General features: G+C 33.8%; 1 protein-coding gene across 1 annotated transcript in view; it reads right to left on the minus strand.

Moving 5' to 3' along the window:
* The window catches only part of SLC6A15 (solute carrier family 6 member 15), a 29,111-nt gene that overhangs the window by 15,371 nt on the left and 360 nt on the right, over positions 1 to 13,380 (minus strand). The window contains exons 2-4 of the mRNA XM_062568102.1: positions 3,032 to 3,189; positions 2,454 to 2,580; positions 50 to 231 (exon numbers count right to left, since the gene is read on the minus strand). Of these exons, the coding sequence (XP_062424086.1) occupies positions 50 to 231; positions 2,454 to 2,580; positions 3,032 to 3,189 (467 nt within the window). The remainder of the gene's footprint in view (positions 1 to 49; positions 232 to 2,453; positions 2,581 to 3,031; positions 3,190 to 13,380) is intronic.

Consider the following 13,380-nt stretch of genomic DNA (forward strand, 5'->3'; position numbering starts at 1 on the left):
AAAATGTTTTAAAGTAAAACACTATCATTTAGGTAAACAGTATACTCACTTTGCCTGAAGACTGAATGCCTTTGATCATAGCTAGGCATACCATAACCCAGGCAGCCAGCAAGCAGATAGTCATCTTCCAATTTAAACCCCCACTCTCTGAGAGAGAGCTGGAAATATTCAGTGCTTCTCTGTACCAGTAATAAGTGGTTGCAGAACTTTTTTCACACTCTGGCTCCACAACTGTCAAGAAATGTTAGTAAGTCAAGAATGGGTTCAGGACAGAAGTATATTTTCATCATTTCACAACATTCTGCCATTCCCCGCGGTTTGCAACAACGGCATAATGACTTGTTAAACAACTAAATTCAAAACCTAAAGATAGTCTTTAAACGAAATGGTGACTGTGCACAGTGGGAATTTTTTTATATATATCTTTTTTAAAACACTCTTCTGGAATAATATATTCTTCTGCAGATGGTCAATCCAAGTCCTAGGCTGAACTTAGTTCTTATTTCAGTACTAATTGGCAGGTAGGCCTTGAGAAAAGAGATACATTCATCAAACGTGAGGTTAGATTTCCTGCATATGAAACTGATTTGGATAGCATGAAAACTATCACTCTGAAATTGAAGACTGAACTATATTAATTTTGAAATAACTATTAAAAAGAAATCTCAATTGTGTCTGCTTTGATATGACACTCAAATCAACAGGCACTTAAATGTCTTTTACAAATGTTAAAAAAACAAAATATTAAATCAAAAAGAAAAAAGGACTCCAACATAGGTATTTTCAAAAGAAAGTTGCTACTTTCTAGCAAAAAGCTAGAAGTGCTTTTTGATTATATTGCAATTTTGTCTTACTATCTTACTTACTGTTACTAGTCTTAGAATTTGTGTGTATGTAGATACGTAACACATATATAGTATGAAATATCAAACACATAATTCTTAAAGAGATTTAATTTTGTTTCTTATACATTATTCATATTTGACAAATGTATCTCTAATCTAGGTCCTGAATTGAGGTAATTAATGAAAAGATTAAAAACATACTAATTTTAAGAAAACTAGTATAATTGTAAGACCTTCACTGAATTAAGCTGTCAAGAGTGATATCAAATATAATAAATCTCTGTGGCTTAGCTTAGCTTAAAAGACCTTTGCTTAAGTTAGGCTAACATAGCATATTTTACCATTGAAGCAGGACAAGAGTATGTAAACACTGTACCTTGATCAATAGACAATAATTTATCAAATACAGTCAATCTGACTGCATGCCAACACCCACAAATACTCATTACCTCTTTCAAAAATTTACAACAGAATCAGGTAACTCTGGTAAAGACTAAATAAATATTGTACAACTCTTCAAAGGTTCCTGATCTTCATTAAAGAGGAAAAAAAAAAAAAGAAAAAAAAAAGAAAAAAAAAAAGCTAATGAAAATTTAAGATCTGAAACAAAAAGAAATCAGGAGAAATGTTCCATATTTCAAGAGCAAGGCAAACACAAAATGTGTAATTATTATGAAATAATACAACTGAAGGATAAGGAACTTTTAATACTGTTGCACAATATGCCCATATAAGACCATCTCATTATAGCTACAATCAAATCACTAATTCTCTAATTTCTATTTGTTTAAAAGCACACAAAGTTTTTATTGTGTATTTCACTGATGTTTACAGTTTTCCATTTTCTGCTTTGTCAGGAGTACCACATTTCTTAGCTTTGTTGGCAGCAAGTATGTTATACTAAACAAAATATAGAAACAGCCTTTCACCTTTGTTTTCACCAAGTAAACATAAAAAGCAGTATCAAATCAGAGAAAGTAATCAGAAATTCTTTAATTTTTTTCCCATGATATACTAAAATAAATAACACTCACCTAGTTTAGTTACTCTCTAAAATAATTTTGACAATGATTTTCCTTTCAGAATTCAGTGTATTTATTTCAGATTAGGTTTATTCATTCTTTTTTCCCCAAGTATCATAATGTGACATCCACTTTAAGTGTAAAGTCAATTATTCCTCCTTTTTCTTAAAACATAAAGCTTTTTCTAAAATGTAAGGAAGTCTTGAGTACAACACTTCTCCCTACAAATATCTGTTTAACTTGTGTTTTGTCCCCTTTTTGTTTGAAAATCCTAAAGTTCATATGAATGAACAACAATAGAGAATTAAAAAGGTAATGCACTATATACCAGTTCAATCAACTCTGCAAAAGAAAGTAATTGGAAGAATAAAGAGAAAAAATCTTTTTTCAATTCTTTTCACTTACATTAATTATAAGGATCAGCTGTAAAAATAGACAAATGTAAAAGAATGTTTTTAAGTCACATTTTCCTGAATAAATCCTGACACAAAGCCAGTGAAATTCAACAGAAAGACTAGCCTTTCCTTAATGAAATCATGTTTGTCTCTGGATGATTTCTAAGAATATTTATATATTGCAGACTTACAGGTGTGAGATGTATTTTTAACCAAAGGACACTGGTCCCATGGTAATGGATGCTGAAAAGACTGAGAAAAGTAAAACAGACTCCATCCAATAATGACATTGTAGTATAGGGCCACGAAGAAACACACCTGTAAAAATTGACATATAAAAAATTACATGTTAAATACATTGTAAATTCAAGAAAACTCAAAATCCCTAATGCATTTAATTCTGCATATTTCTGCTCACTCAATCTTCACTAAAAAATGACAGAATAGAGACTCAGTGGCTTACACCTGTTAACATACTTCACATTTTCTAAATTCTCACTTTCCTCTGTAGTTATCACATAACACCTGAAATATATTGTTGTTATATAGGCTTCTTTCCTCCCAGAGGACTACTCTATTTCCTTGTTCCTACCTTCCAAAGAATCATAGATTACAATATAAGGTTTTATATACACATCCATATAAACGTTTTTTATATACTAGTTTAAGATCTTCCTAAAAATTACCCTGAATCTCAGCTACAAATCACTCGCTTTTTCTTATAGCAAGACAGAAAGTTGATATCACACAATTTAGATTAAAAACTTACTACACAACTTGCAAATCCAATTCCTCCAAGCTTGGGGCTGATATAATTCCATACACCAATACTCCCTCGTCGGATTCTTTGCCCCACAGAAAGCTCCAAGAAAAAGAGTGGAATCCCTACTATCAGTAGCAAGATTAAGTACGGCACAAGATATGCACCTAAAAAAGGAAGAAAATATAAATCAGAGCAAGTGAAAGAAGAGTCAGTCAGATACAACAAAGGGGAAACCATCTAATATCTTCAAGTTAGAAACAGTGTCATCTACTTCAAAATGGTTTTGATCACGTGTAATGTATAATTTTATCTGAATGATGGCTGTGTATCTTTTAAAATCTGGAAAACCCAGAGATGACATACTTCTAAAGCACTGTACATAACACTTTGAGACAAACCTTACATAAAGTGATTCACTATCTACTAATCCAGCTGTTTGTATGAAATTTTGGGCATATGATCAAACTTTCTAGAGATTCAGTGATTTTATCAGGAGCTGAAACATTTCTATTACTATCTAATAGAACAGTAAGAGTGAATATGCAAAGGAAATAGCACAGTGTGCTTGCTACAACATCCTGAATTTCATCCAATCTTAAGCACATTTTCTGAAGACCATATTATTTATTTCTCCACATACTCCTCAGATGCTTAGTAATGGGATTTCACAATGTACAGAATAGTAATTCTATTCAGCTAAATAAGAAACCTCTATCAGCCTCTCTCTACAACACTCCCGACAGAGAGACATGAAGTGAAAATGAAATGGAGCATCACAGATCCAAATAGTCTACCCGAAGCACTACAAACTCTAGTTAAACACGTTTGAAAACGGAGCTTTTTTTTGTTTGTTTGTTTGCTTTTTTTTTTGTGTGTGTGTGTGTTTTGTTGTTGTTGTTGTTGTTTTAGACTGATATATATAAAGCAACAATTCTTTCCAAGGTTATTAATCCAGGGAAGTAATTACATAAATTTCTAACTTCAAGATTTAAGCATCTCCATTTATTTCAGTAAAATCAATTGCAAGCAAAGATATCTATACACTAAGTGCATGGACAGTTCAGAGACAAGCTTCATCCTTGCTGCTGTAGAGTATTTAAGACTAGAACTAACAAAATATTTAAGCATCAGTAATTAGCAGTGTGGCACCTAGTTTTCAGATGTCTGGCTCTTACACTAAAATATAGAATACTGACTGTCCTGACCACCTACTCTAAGAGCTTGGAGCTCTTGTTCACAAGCATTATCAGGCTAAGAAAGCACTTGAGAGTCAGACTGCAGCATGTCTGAGCAGGCTGCAAAGCAAAAATCTAAAGACTTCAGAACCCGAGATTCAGAGATATAACTACTGAGTTGTCTAATGAGTTTATTCACCTCTGTGAAGCTGAGCAAAGTTCAGAAACCAGTTCAGGACTGACAGCCTCAATTCTAACTAAGTCCTACTTTAAGTTTCTTCATCCAGCACCAACTTTCTAGTGCTTTTTCAGCAGTCTGTCAAAATACACTGTAATTTGCATAGACCTAATAAGTATTGTATCTCATATAGTAGGCTTTATTTTAGAAAAGATTGACTCTTCTAATGTTGTACAGAAAGCCTCAGATTTTCTGGTACCATCAGCTCCTATGTTCCATTTGCTATTCTGTTCTTCATGAAACAAGATTAAGTCCAACAAAATCTTCTGTATAAATATCTTACAAAAATCCTCAGCGTGGAGTAACTAAAGTCATAGGTCTCTAAGAAAAGAAAGGAAAGAAAATCTGTGAAAAACTGTTGATGGGCTAGAGGAAGAACCTATTGATCTTATTTACTCCACAGTCCATAAGCTATTGTTAGCAATGAAATGGCTGCTTGTATTTTATTTTTATGATATATGATATGATATGCAGTGACTATGCCTGAGAAGCATTTCTACAATAACTATGCCAAGTTCTGAACAACCTACTGTTTTTGAAGTTAAAATTCTACCTCATAGACCCAAACATCATGTTCTATCTACCCACTTCAGCAAACCATTACTCACTACTTAAGGACATGATTATAATTATGATTCATGTTGCAGGAGCAACTACATCCCCAATTAGTGCTTTGGGCTCTCTTGTGGCTGATCTTGTATGTGCACATAATGAAAAGATTGCAAAGAACTTGCTTTCTACTATGAGAAGAGGCAGCAGAGAAACAAATGTGAGGAACATTTACTTTGATAAATGAACAATAACATACCAAAATGAGTGGGACTATCTCTCTTAGGACTAGGAAGTCTTAAATAATACTGTTAACTATCCTTGATTTATTGTTATTTTTCTCTCAAAATTTCTGAGACAGAATCATACTATTAACTCACATTGCAAATGCATCACAGCAGCACAGGCATCAGTATTTTCAAAAACTTGGTCTTACAATTCACTGTAAACCAACAGTATATAGTTTTTTTAAGCACAATGTCACTACTGTAAATGATATCTGAGATATCTTAGTTAGGTGTCACATAGGTGAGCAGAGCAAAGCCTAAATATCTCAAAAAAATTGGGGCCTAAGTGACTTACCCTGTATCCCACTGGATGACTGTACTAGAGCAGGAACTGAACCCAGCTCTTCAGGTCCCAGTCCACAACCTTAACCACAAGGCTGCAAAGTTAAGCACACATTTAAAGACTGGGCTGATGTGGGTGTTTTCTGGTGCAATATCAATATAAGTTGCAAGGTTTATCAGTTAGATCCAGTTAAATAAATGTGGTGTTAAATCCACAGTTTGTTATACATTGTGCAACCCTATAACTTAATATGAATGGCCAGCAGAGATCATCTCTATAGTGCAGGGCTTGCGCAGAGGACATGAAATGTAGTCCTTTGATCATTTAAACCTGCTGAGCTCCCTTTCCAATCCTGCCCTCCCACCAACCCCACCATGGGAAGAAGAATATAATGGAGAATGGTGCATGTCTAAGTTTCAGTGTAATAGTTTGGATATAGCTGGATTGTATAACTGTGCATCAAAGCGGCAAAGCGCTCCTGTGTCCTATAGTCCACAGGAAACCACAGCATCTCTGAACAGGTACCTTGTTTCAGCCTTTCCTTGAAGTTAGACATACTTCAATAACCAGGAAAATATCTTCATCACAAAACAGAATCACTTTGGAATTAATTCTGTACGTCTTGTTATTTGCCAGTGCATGAAAACATGGGCCCTTAGAGTTACAGTGTTGAGTAAGGCTCATTCTTATTTGAATTAGAACAAGAAATTATACATGCTGACCTTGAATCGCATCCTACAATTACATACATACATACTCTGCTGTAGCTGCCAGCTAAGCAGCCTTTTGAGTATTATAGTCTTGTGTGGTTCAGAATCTCCATCTCTCTCTTCTACAATTCAAAAACAATTCTACTGTAAAATCACTGGTACAGGCATTTTTTAAACATTTTCGGCCTTTAAAATGGTCTTTCACATAAAGAAACTACCATACACTTTTCATCTCAACATCATAAGGAGAATAAAATGTCTAAGATAGATACCTGACTCTTCTTCACTAGAATTAATGGTAAAAATACAAGTGATTTCAGGGACTGGTGAATGTTCATACTATGCACTGCATAACTTATTTCTTAAATTTTGTATTTAATCTAGAATTGTAATGGGATAATTGGTAGACGGTCTCATTTGAGATTACCATACATAGTAAATTCAGCAGGATTATTGTTAGAAGGGGGATATTAACATCGTTTTTGATTTAAGTTCTTATAAATGTTCAAGAAACATATAGAATAACATGATTCATAACGGTTAAAGAATTAGAAAATAATTTTAACAGCAATAATGTAGGACAACTATTACCATCTGGATATTACAAGAACCTTCCTTCTCCTAGATTTTCTTGATATAACTCAAATGTAAAAAAAAAAAAAAAAAAAAATCCAAATGTGTTTCAACTGTTGCTTCTTACAATTTTTAATTGTCTAGTGTTTGATTCAAGTTCTCCTTCAAAGGAGGAGAGTTTTACCACTGTTTTGAGGAGACATATGCCCCAGTTTTTGCATCTTATTGCTTACAGAAACTTATAGAACTTATAGAACGCTAGAATGAAGCTGGTATTCAGATGAAGGTAAATTTCTCTTGAACATAGAGGGTGTTAAAATTTTCAAAGTTATCACTAGTGAAGAGCAAAACACTGCAAATTTACAGTTTACTAAACTATTTTAAATCAATTTATTTACAATTACAAAATACAAACTGATTTATCAGAAACACACTACATATTTCATGGAATTAGTTTTTCACAGTTTTAACATGTTCAGGTACGCCTATTTCAAAACTCTGCTTAAAGTACGTAACTTCTCTTAGCCAATCAGCTTTAATGAAATAATTTATCTTGCAAAAGAAGCCACTGATTTTAAGTTATTGATCAAGAACTACATAATGAATCTACTGAATCCATAATCAATGTTGGACTACAAGAAAATATTTTCTTCACTTCCATTCCACTTAAATTAGACATTCAGACTGTAGTTTTTAATCACTATGTGAACCAATTCAAACTTTTAACCATGTAAATGTTATTTCCTTAACAGTTCTCAGGAATTTTTTTTTAGCCTCACAGAACAATAACTGTTTAATCTCGTGGTATTTCAGTAAAAAATCCAGACTATTTAACTGTAAAAAACCTCCTGATCTGTTTCTACTCATGTCAATCTTTTAAAAATGCAGTGGCAAAGTAATCTTCTACAGATTTCTTCATGCTACTCACAGCTATTATCTGTTTATCATGGTTTTCTTGTTTTTTCAGCTTTTTAGGTCACAATACTATTAAAAGGATTGACATCAAAAAAAAAAATCAGGAAAATTAAGCTAATGTTTCTGAAAGTTCAATAAAAAAAATTTGTGTGCACCATACCTTGCAGACTCTCAGTAACATTTGCAATACTCAAAGCACCTCTTAGAATAAGAGGTACTTAAGTGTGTTTTATTATGAAACCAAGTGAACACAGTTATCTAACAGAACAGCCAATATTGTTAGTTTTTGTTAGTTTTAATATATGCATATACCATTTTACCTCTGCTTTTCCTTGGGAAAAACAGCAACAACCAAAAAGAATGAACTTTAAGTATTTCCTTAGTTTGAAAAAGCTGAATGATGTGCAAAATGATTCACCAAACGATTGCAGTGACCTCAGGAAAATACAGGTCTAGCTTGTCACTATTTGTTGGTCTCACTGCAAAACTGGATAGATTAAAGCTATTCATTTTTAAGGCTCACTATCACTCATAGGAAACTGGCAACTTTGAATCTTTTTCACTCTATGTATATAAAATCTAGGCCCAATGGACCACAAGATGGCTCCACAGGCTAACAATTAGGAAGACAGGAGGAATCACAGTTTTGGGAGCTATTAATGTATAAAAGTCATCAAATAAAATGTAAACTCTGTAGCAGCAGAACAGTGATCATAAAGCAAGTGAATGCTCTAATCACCAATTTGTTCCAGTCTTTCCTGAACGGATTGTTGTTCAGTGGACTCTCTGAATTCTAGTTAATTATCTCCTTCACCCAGAACAGCCTTTACTTTGTTATCAGGACACATTCTGAGAGGAAAGACGTATATTGAACAACCTCAGGCTAAGGAAGGCAAATAAATAAATTCAGTCACCAGCAAAGTAAGTTCCCAAAGCACTGGGCAACTAGATAAAAAGAAAACACTTCCTCCTCTTTATCCTGTGTTTTTGAAGTAACTCTGTTTTGTTCTGAAAAGGAGTGACTTTCAGTGCTCAAACAAGAATTTCAAATACCACATCATCTCACTGCAACTCAAACCTGTATGCTAAATCCTAATGAGAACCATACTTCTCCCTTCAGCATGCCCCCTTGGCTGGCTAAGGCGGGTCCCCACACAACATGCGGTTGGCTATTATTCTAGTCTAAGGATGATTACTTTCGAACTCTTGAGCTGATACTACCTGCCTAACTTAACACTTAGACTCCATTCCAGAAGCCAAATGGTTAGAAGTTAAACTCTCTTGTGCTGAGCTCTGAAACAGCCATGTTTGCTTATAGAATCAGTTCTTCACAGAATGGTTGAGGTCGGAAGAGATCTCTGCAGATCATCTAGTCCAACACCCCTGCTCAAGCAGGGTCATCCAGAGCATGTTAGAGAGGATCACGTCCAGGCGGGTTTTGAGTATCTCCAGAGAAGGAGATTCCACAACCTCTCTGGGCAACCTGGTCCAGTACTGTTCTTAGTTCTATGCAATTCAGAATAGGTGTATGTAAAATGTTTCTGGAATACAAGTCATACAAGTCATACAAAGTAATGCCCAGATTATCCTTGTCTATTAATCTGAGGCTATTTTCTTATTGATAATATGTAGTATTACATTAAAGAATAGGTCCCTTACAGTTAGCTCCTAATATTTGGCTTCTACAGCATACAAGATTTATTTTTACTCTAAAAAAAAAAAAAAATAACATAATCTGTAATAATATTACTCTATTTACTTCTGAGGTAATATGCAGAATAGGAATTTGGGAATGTCTGCAGTAAAGACACACATGACTGAGTCCTCTAGAAAAGCTGTAGGCTATTATATCATGCATTTATATATAAAATGACATACCATAATATGCATAGAAATAAATTCAAACTAGCTTCAGATAGAAAAATATAGTTAGAAATATTTAAGAATTTCCCAGCTATAATTTCTGTTTTGCCCTGAAATATGTGATTTTGAGTCAATCTTATAAAGTCTGTCTAGCATTCAGTAGTAAACACAGCAGTTAAATTTCATTCATGCAGCTAGAGTATGAGAGGAAGTGTCCTTAGATGACTCTTACATAAATTTATCCTTTTGCTTCCATGTTACTTCTTCTACTCAGCTTATCCTCTCTTAATCCAATGCAATGTTAGCAAACAAAAATGCAAGGGCCCATTCCTACTTTGGTGCTCTTTCTAGTGCTGATGAGACCTCATCATTCACCAGTTCAAAGCACGAGGTTAGTAAAACACATCCAGTGAAAAAAGAAGACAGTTTCTGTTGGATTAATCAGCTGACCAGGGTCATCAACTGGATCAAAAAAGAGTCTGGTAACCATCAAACCAATGAAAGAAGGCAACAGGACCATGAGCCTAGGAATAAGGGCAGAGTGAAGTCAAGTGATACGGCAAGCGAGAACTCTCATGAGCAGCAGTTGTTATATCAGTTCTGCTATCTCGTACAACTCATGCAACATCTTAAAAGACTAACATCTAAACACTCATGTTAACCAGTTATTATGATGCTGTGTTAATTATTGCCCTTCTATTCACTCTGGCTACAACCCCAGATCATTTAAGCACTCTGTCTTCTGTGAATTCACTTAAAATTGCTGGTTCATGCCAGTACTGGACATGATCCACTCTGAGTGGTCAATTTTCTAACAGAAATTATTAAAACATTCATTGTATTTTATTATTAAAAATCTTTCACTTAAAGAACAACACAAATTAAAAGATAGCAATCCTGAAAACTGCTGTATTATTCAGTTTTACTTTCTGACATGATTTCTTTTCTTAAAATTCTATTATGAAATTGTTATACAAGAAGTGTGTCTGCCTGCCCAAACATATCTATTTCCTTTCACATAGCAAAGGAGTAATAAACTGTATAGTATAAAAATGGTAAGTGTCAAAAACTTTTAAAGCTAAGTTACAGTATATTCAATTCCAGTGCAGACTACCTTTGTGAGGGTCAAGGAAGAAACAGCTTTTATATCCACAAGGCTGAAAGGAATGGAAGAGGTCTCTTAAGTTCCAGATGGGGATTGGTCATTCCCTACTAGGGAGAAGAAGGGAGACCTGCGTGAAGGAGAGTAGTGCAGGAGGCAGAGAGAAGGATCCAAATGCAGTTCTAAACGACTTTATTGAACAATTTCAGCCCCTCATTCACAGATCCTAAAACTGCATTGCTCTTCCCAAACCAAGTAACCTAGAGGTTACTAGGTTACTAACCTAGGTGTTACCTAGAGGGCACACCATTTTTTTTCCTTCTCTTGATATTCACTGCTACAGCTAGCTAGAATTAGCCGCTGCTACAGGAGCTACAGCTATTTCCCAACTGCAGCCTGAAGTTAGCCGTATAAGTGTGCCAGCCTCTCCTCTCACCTCTCACAACAAACTCCTTGTGGGAAGGAGTCAAGTTTGAAATCCTGCAAAGAACCTCCTAATCTAGATAGGATCGGGAATTTAGAATCTAAATAAGCATATAAAGTACTAAATACTACTCTAACTACTTATAAATTTATATGAATGAAAGCAATAGGGCAAACAGTTAAAGGAACTCAAGAAACAAAGCAGAGGAAGTTGTTTTGGCAGTACAGACGAGCTCCAGAATTAGAGATAGGAAAAAACAATGCTCAAAGTTTTTTTTTTTTTTTCTAAAAAAAAAAAAATTAAGATCACAGTTAAGGTTTACCTTCTCTTTTACTGATGGCTTTGGTTAACTTAATGTTGGAAGACATCTGTGAAGGAAACTTCTCGATGAATAACTATGTTCCCCCCCCCATTTTTTTTTCCCTCCAACTGGAATACATTTATTGGTTTACTAGTATTCCATAAACTTCCCTTGCCTGAGTTATTTGCCAAATATGAGTTGTTTAAAGGCAGAGAAGAAAATGAGAAATTTTTGGACAAGAGTAGTGTTTGCAGATCTAGTCATATACTTCACTGAAGTCCTTATAATAGGAAAAAAAAATAAAAACTTAAAAGTTTTCTCACTAAAAGACTACAGGACAGTTCTGATACAGATATTTTGAATGGATTGCATAAAAGTACTCAAATTTAACCTAAAATTGGTTAACGAATTAAACTTGCAGATGATACGAACCCAACAGTCTAAGGACACATCAAGATTTTTTCTTTGGTTCAAAAGAGAAATCCAATGGGCTTGCAAAATTCAAAATTAACTACGTTATCAGACTTTCCAAAGGGATCATAACTACACAAAACAGACTGCTGTAATTTTTGTGTAGTCCTTGAGACTACATCTTCACATCATATGCAGGATAAAATGATAGAGAATAGAAACATTTTAATAGTTATATCTGTAACTAAATACAAATCAGTTTGCTTTAAAATTAGATTTGTTATTTTTTTCAGCTAGTAGTATACATGATCAACCCTATAGTGTACGTTTCTAGTAGATTCAGTGATAAGCTATGGTTTTTCAGGAACTATATTCAACTTTTGATTTCTCAGTAACATCCTCATTGCTGATGAAGAAAAACTCAGATTCCACAGGAATCATTAAACTGATCAGTTGAAGACTTTCTAGAGTAAAAGAAAGTTAAGAAAACTTCTTAAGAAAGAAAGAAGTTAAATGAGAGTGAAAACATTTATATTGATTAAAATTTAAAAAAATGTTATAGATTTGAAAGTAAAAACTCCATTTTTATTGCTTTAGCTGAATGACCAAAAAACAAACAAATTACAGAATTACACTCTATTTATACTGTAGGCCAGTTTCTACACTCCTCAGTTATATTAGTTTTGCCATTCTGCCTTTAAAATACAGCATGAATATCATTTTTAATTTTCTCTTCTGTAGTACAGATCTAATTTTTGAATGGTGACAGATTTGTTTTGAATTAAGCTAAGTGATTAGACACATTAGGATGTACCTTAATGTACTGTGAAAGGGTACAATATAGTATAGAATAATACACTAAGCCTGCATTGATAGAAGAAGGAAGGCCTCCAATATCATACTTCATTCTGTGTTCAAGATCATAGATGGACAATAACATACAGGTATTTGTAATCTATTTTAAAAGAAAGATAACTTGTTATTCAGGAAAAGTAAAGTAACTGTACAACAGCACAATACCGTTACCATACTGATGTATTCCCTTTATATAAACTTTATCATTTAAATTATTCATTAACAAATCATGGTGAAACATTCTAGAAGCTTGAGGGTCAATAAAAAACAAAGGTTTGAAGCTTAGTACTGCTAAATATCAGTTAAACTGTTCTCGTCTTTAAAGTATATGTACATTTATTTTATGTTTATTTTAATGCCTTGATTTTTTCCTCAAAGTACTATAAAGAATACTTTTGTGCAACAATAATAAGGTTCTAAATAATACAAATCCTCCATAAAGTAACAGAGTTTTGCTTAACTAGTGGTTAGGTTCATATCAAGAACCTATCAAAAGGTTCAAGAACATATCAAAATCTTCTACCCTGAAATATGTGGAAAAGAAAGCTCAGAAGAGGAATCTGCTACTTTCTTTAGCAGCTTTGTCTCTTTAAATAAAGAGGATAAGGATACGGGTTTTTTTCCTCAGAAGCTCTGGTAGAAACTGAAAAAGAAATCTGACATGTTGGA

Source organism: Rhea pennata, chromosome 1 (assembly GCF_028389875.1).
Source record: "Rhea pennata isolate bPtePen1 chromosome 1, bPtePen1.pri, whole genome shotgun sequence".
Taxonomy (NCBI): domain Eukaryota; kingdom Metazoa; phylum Chordata; class Aves; order Rheiformes; family Rheidae; genus Rhea; species Rhea pennata.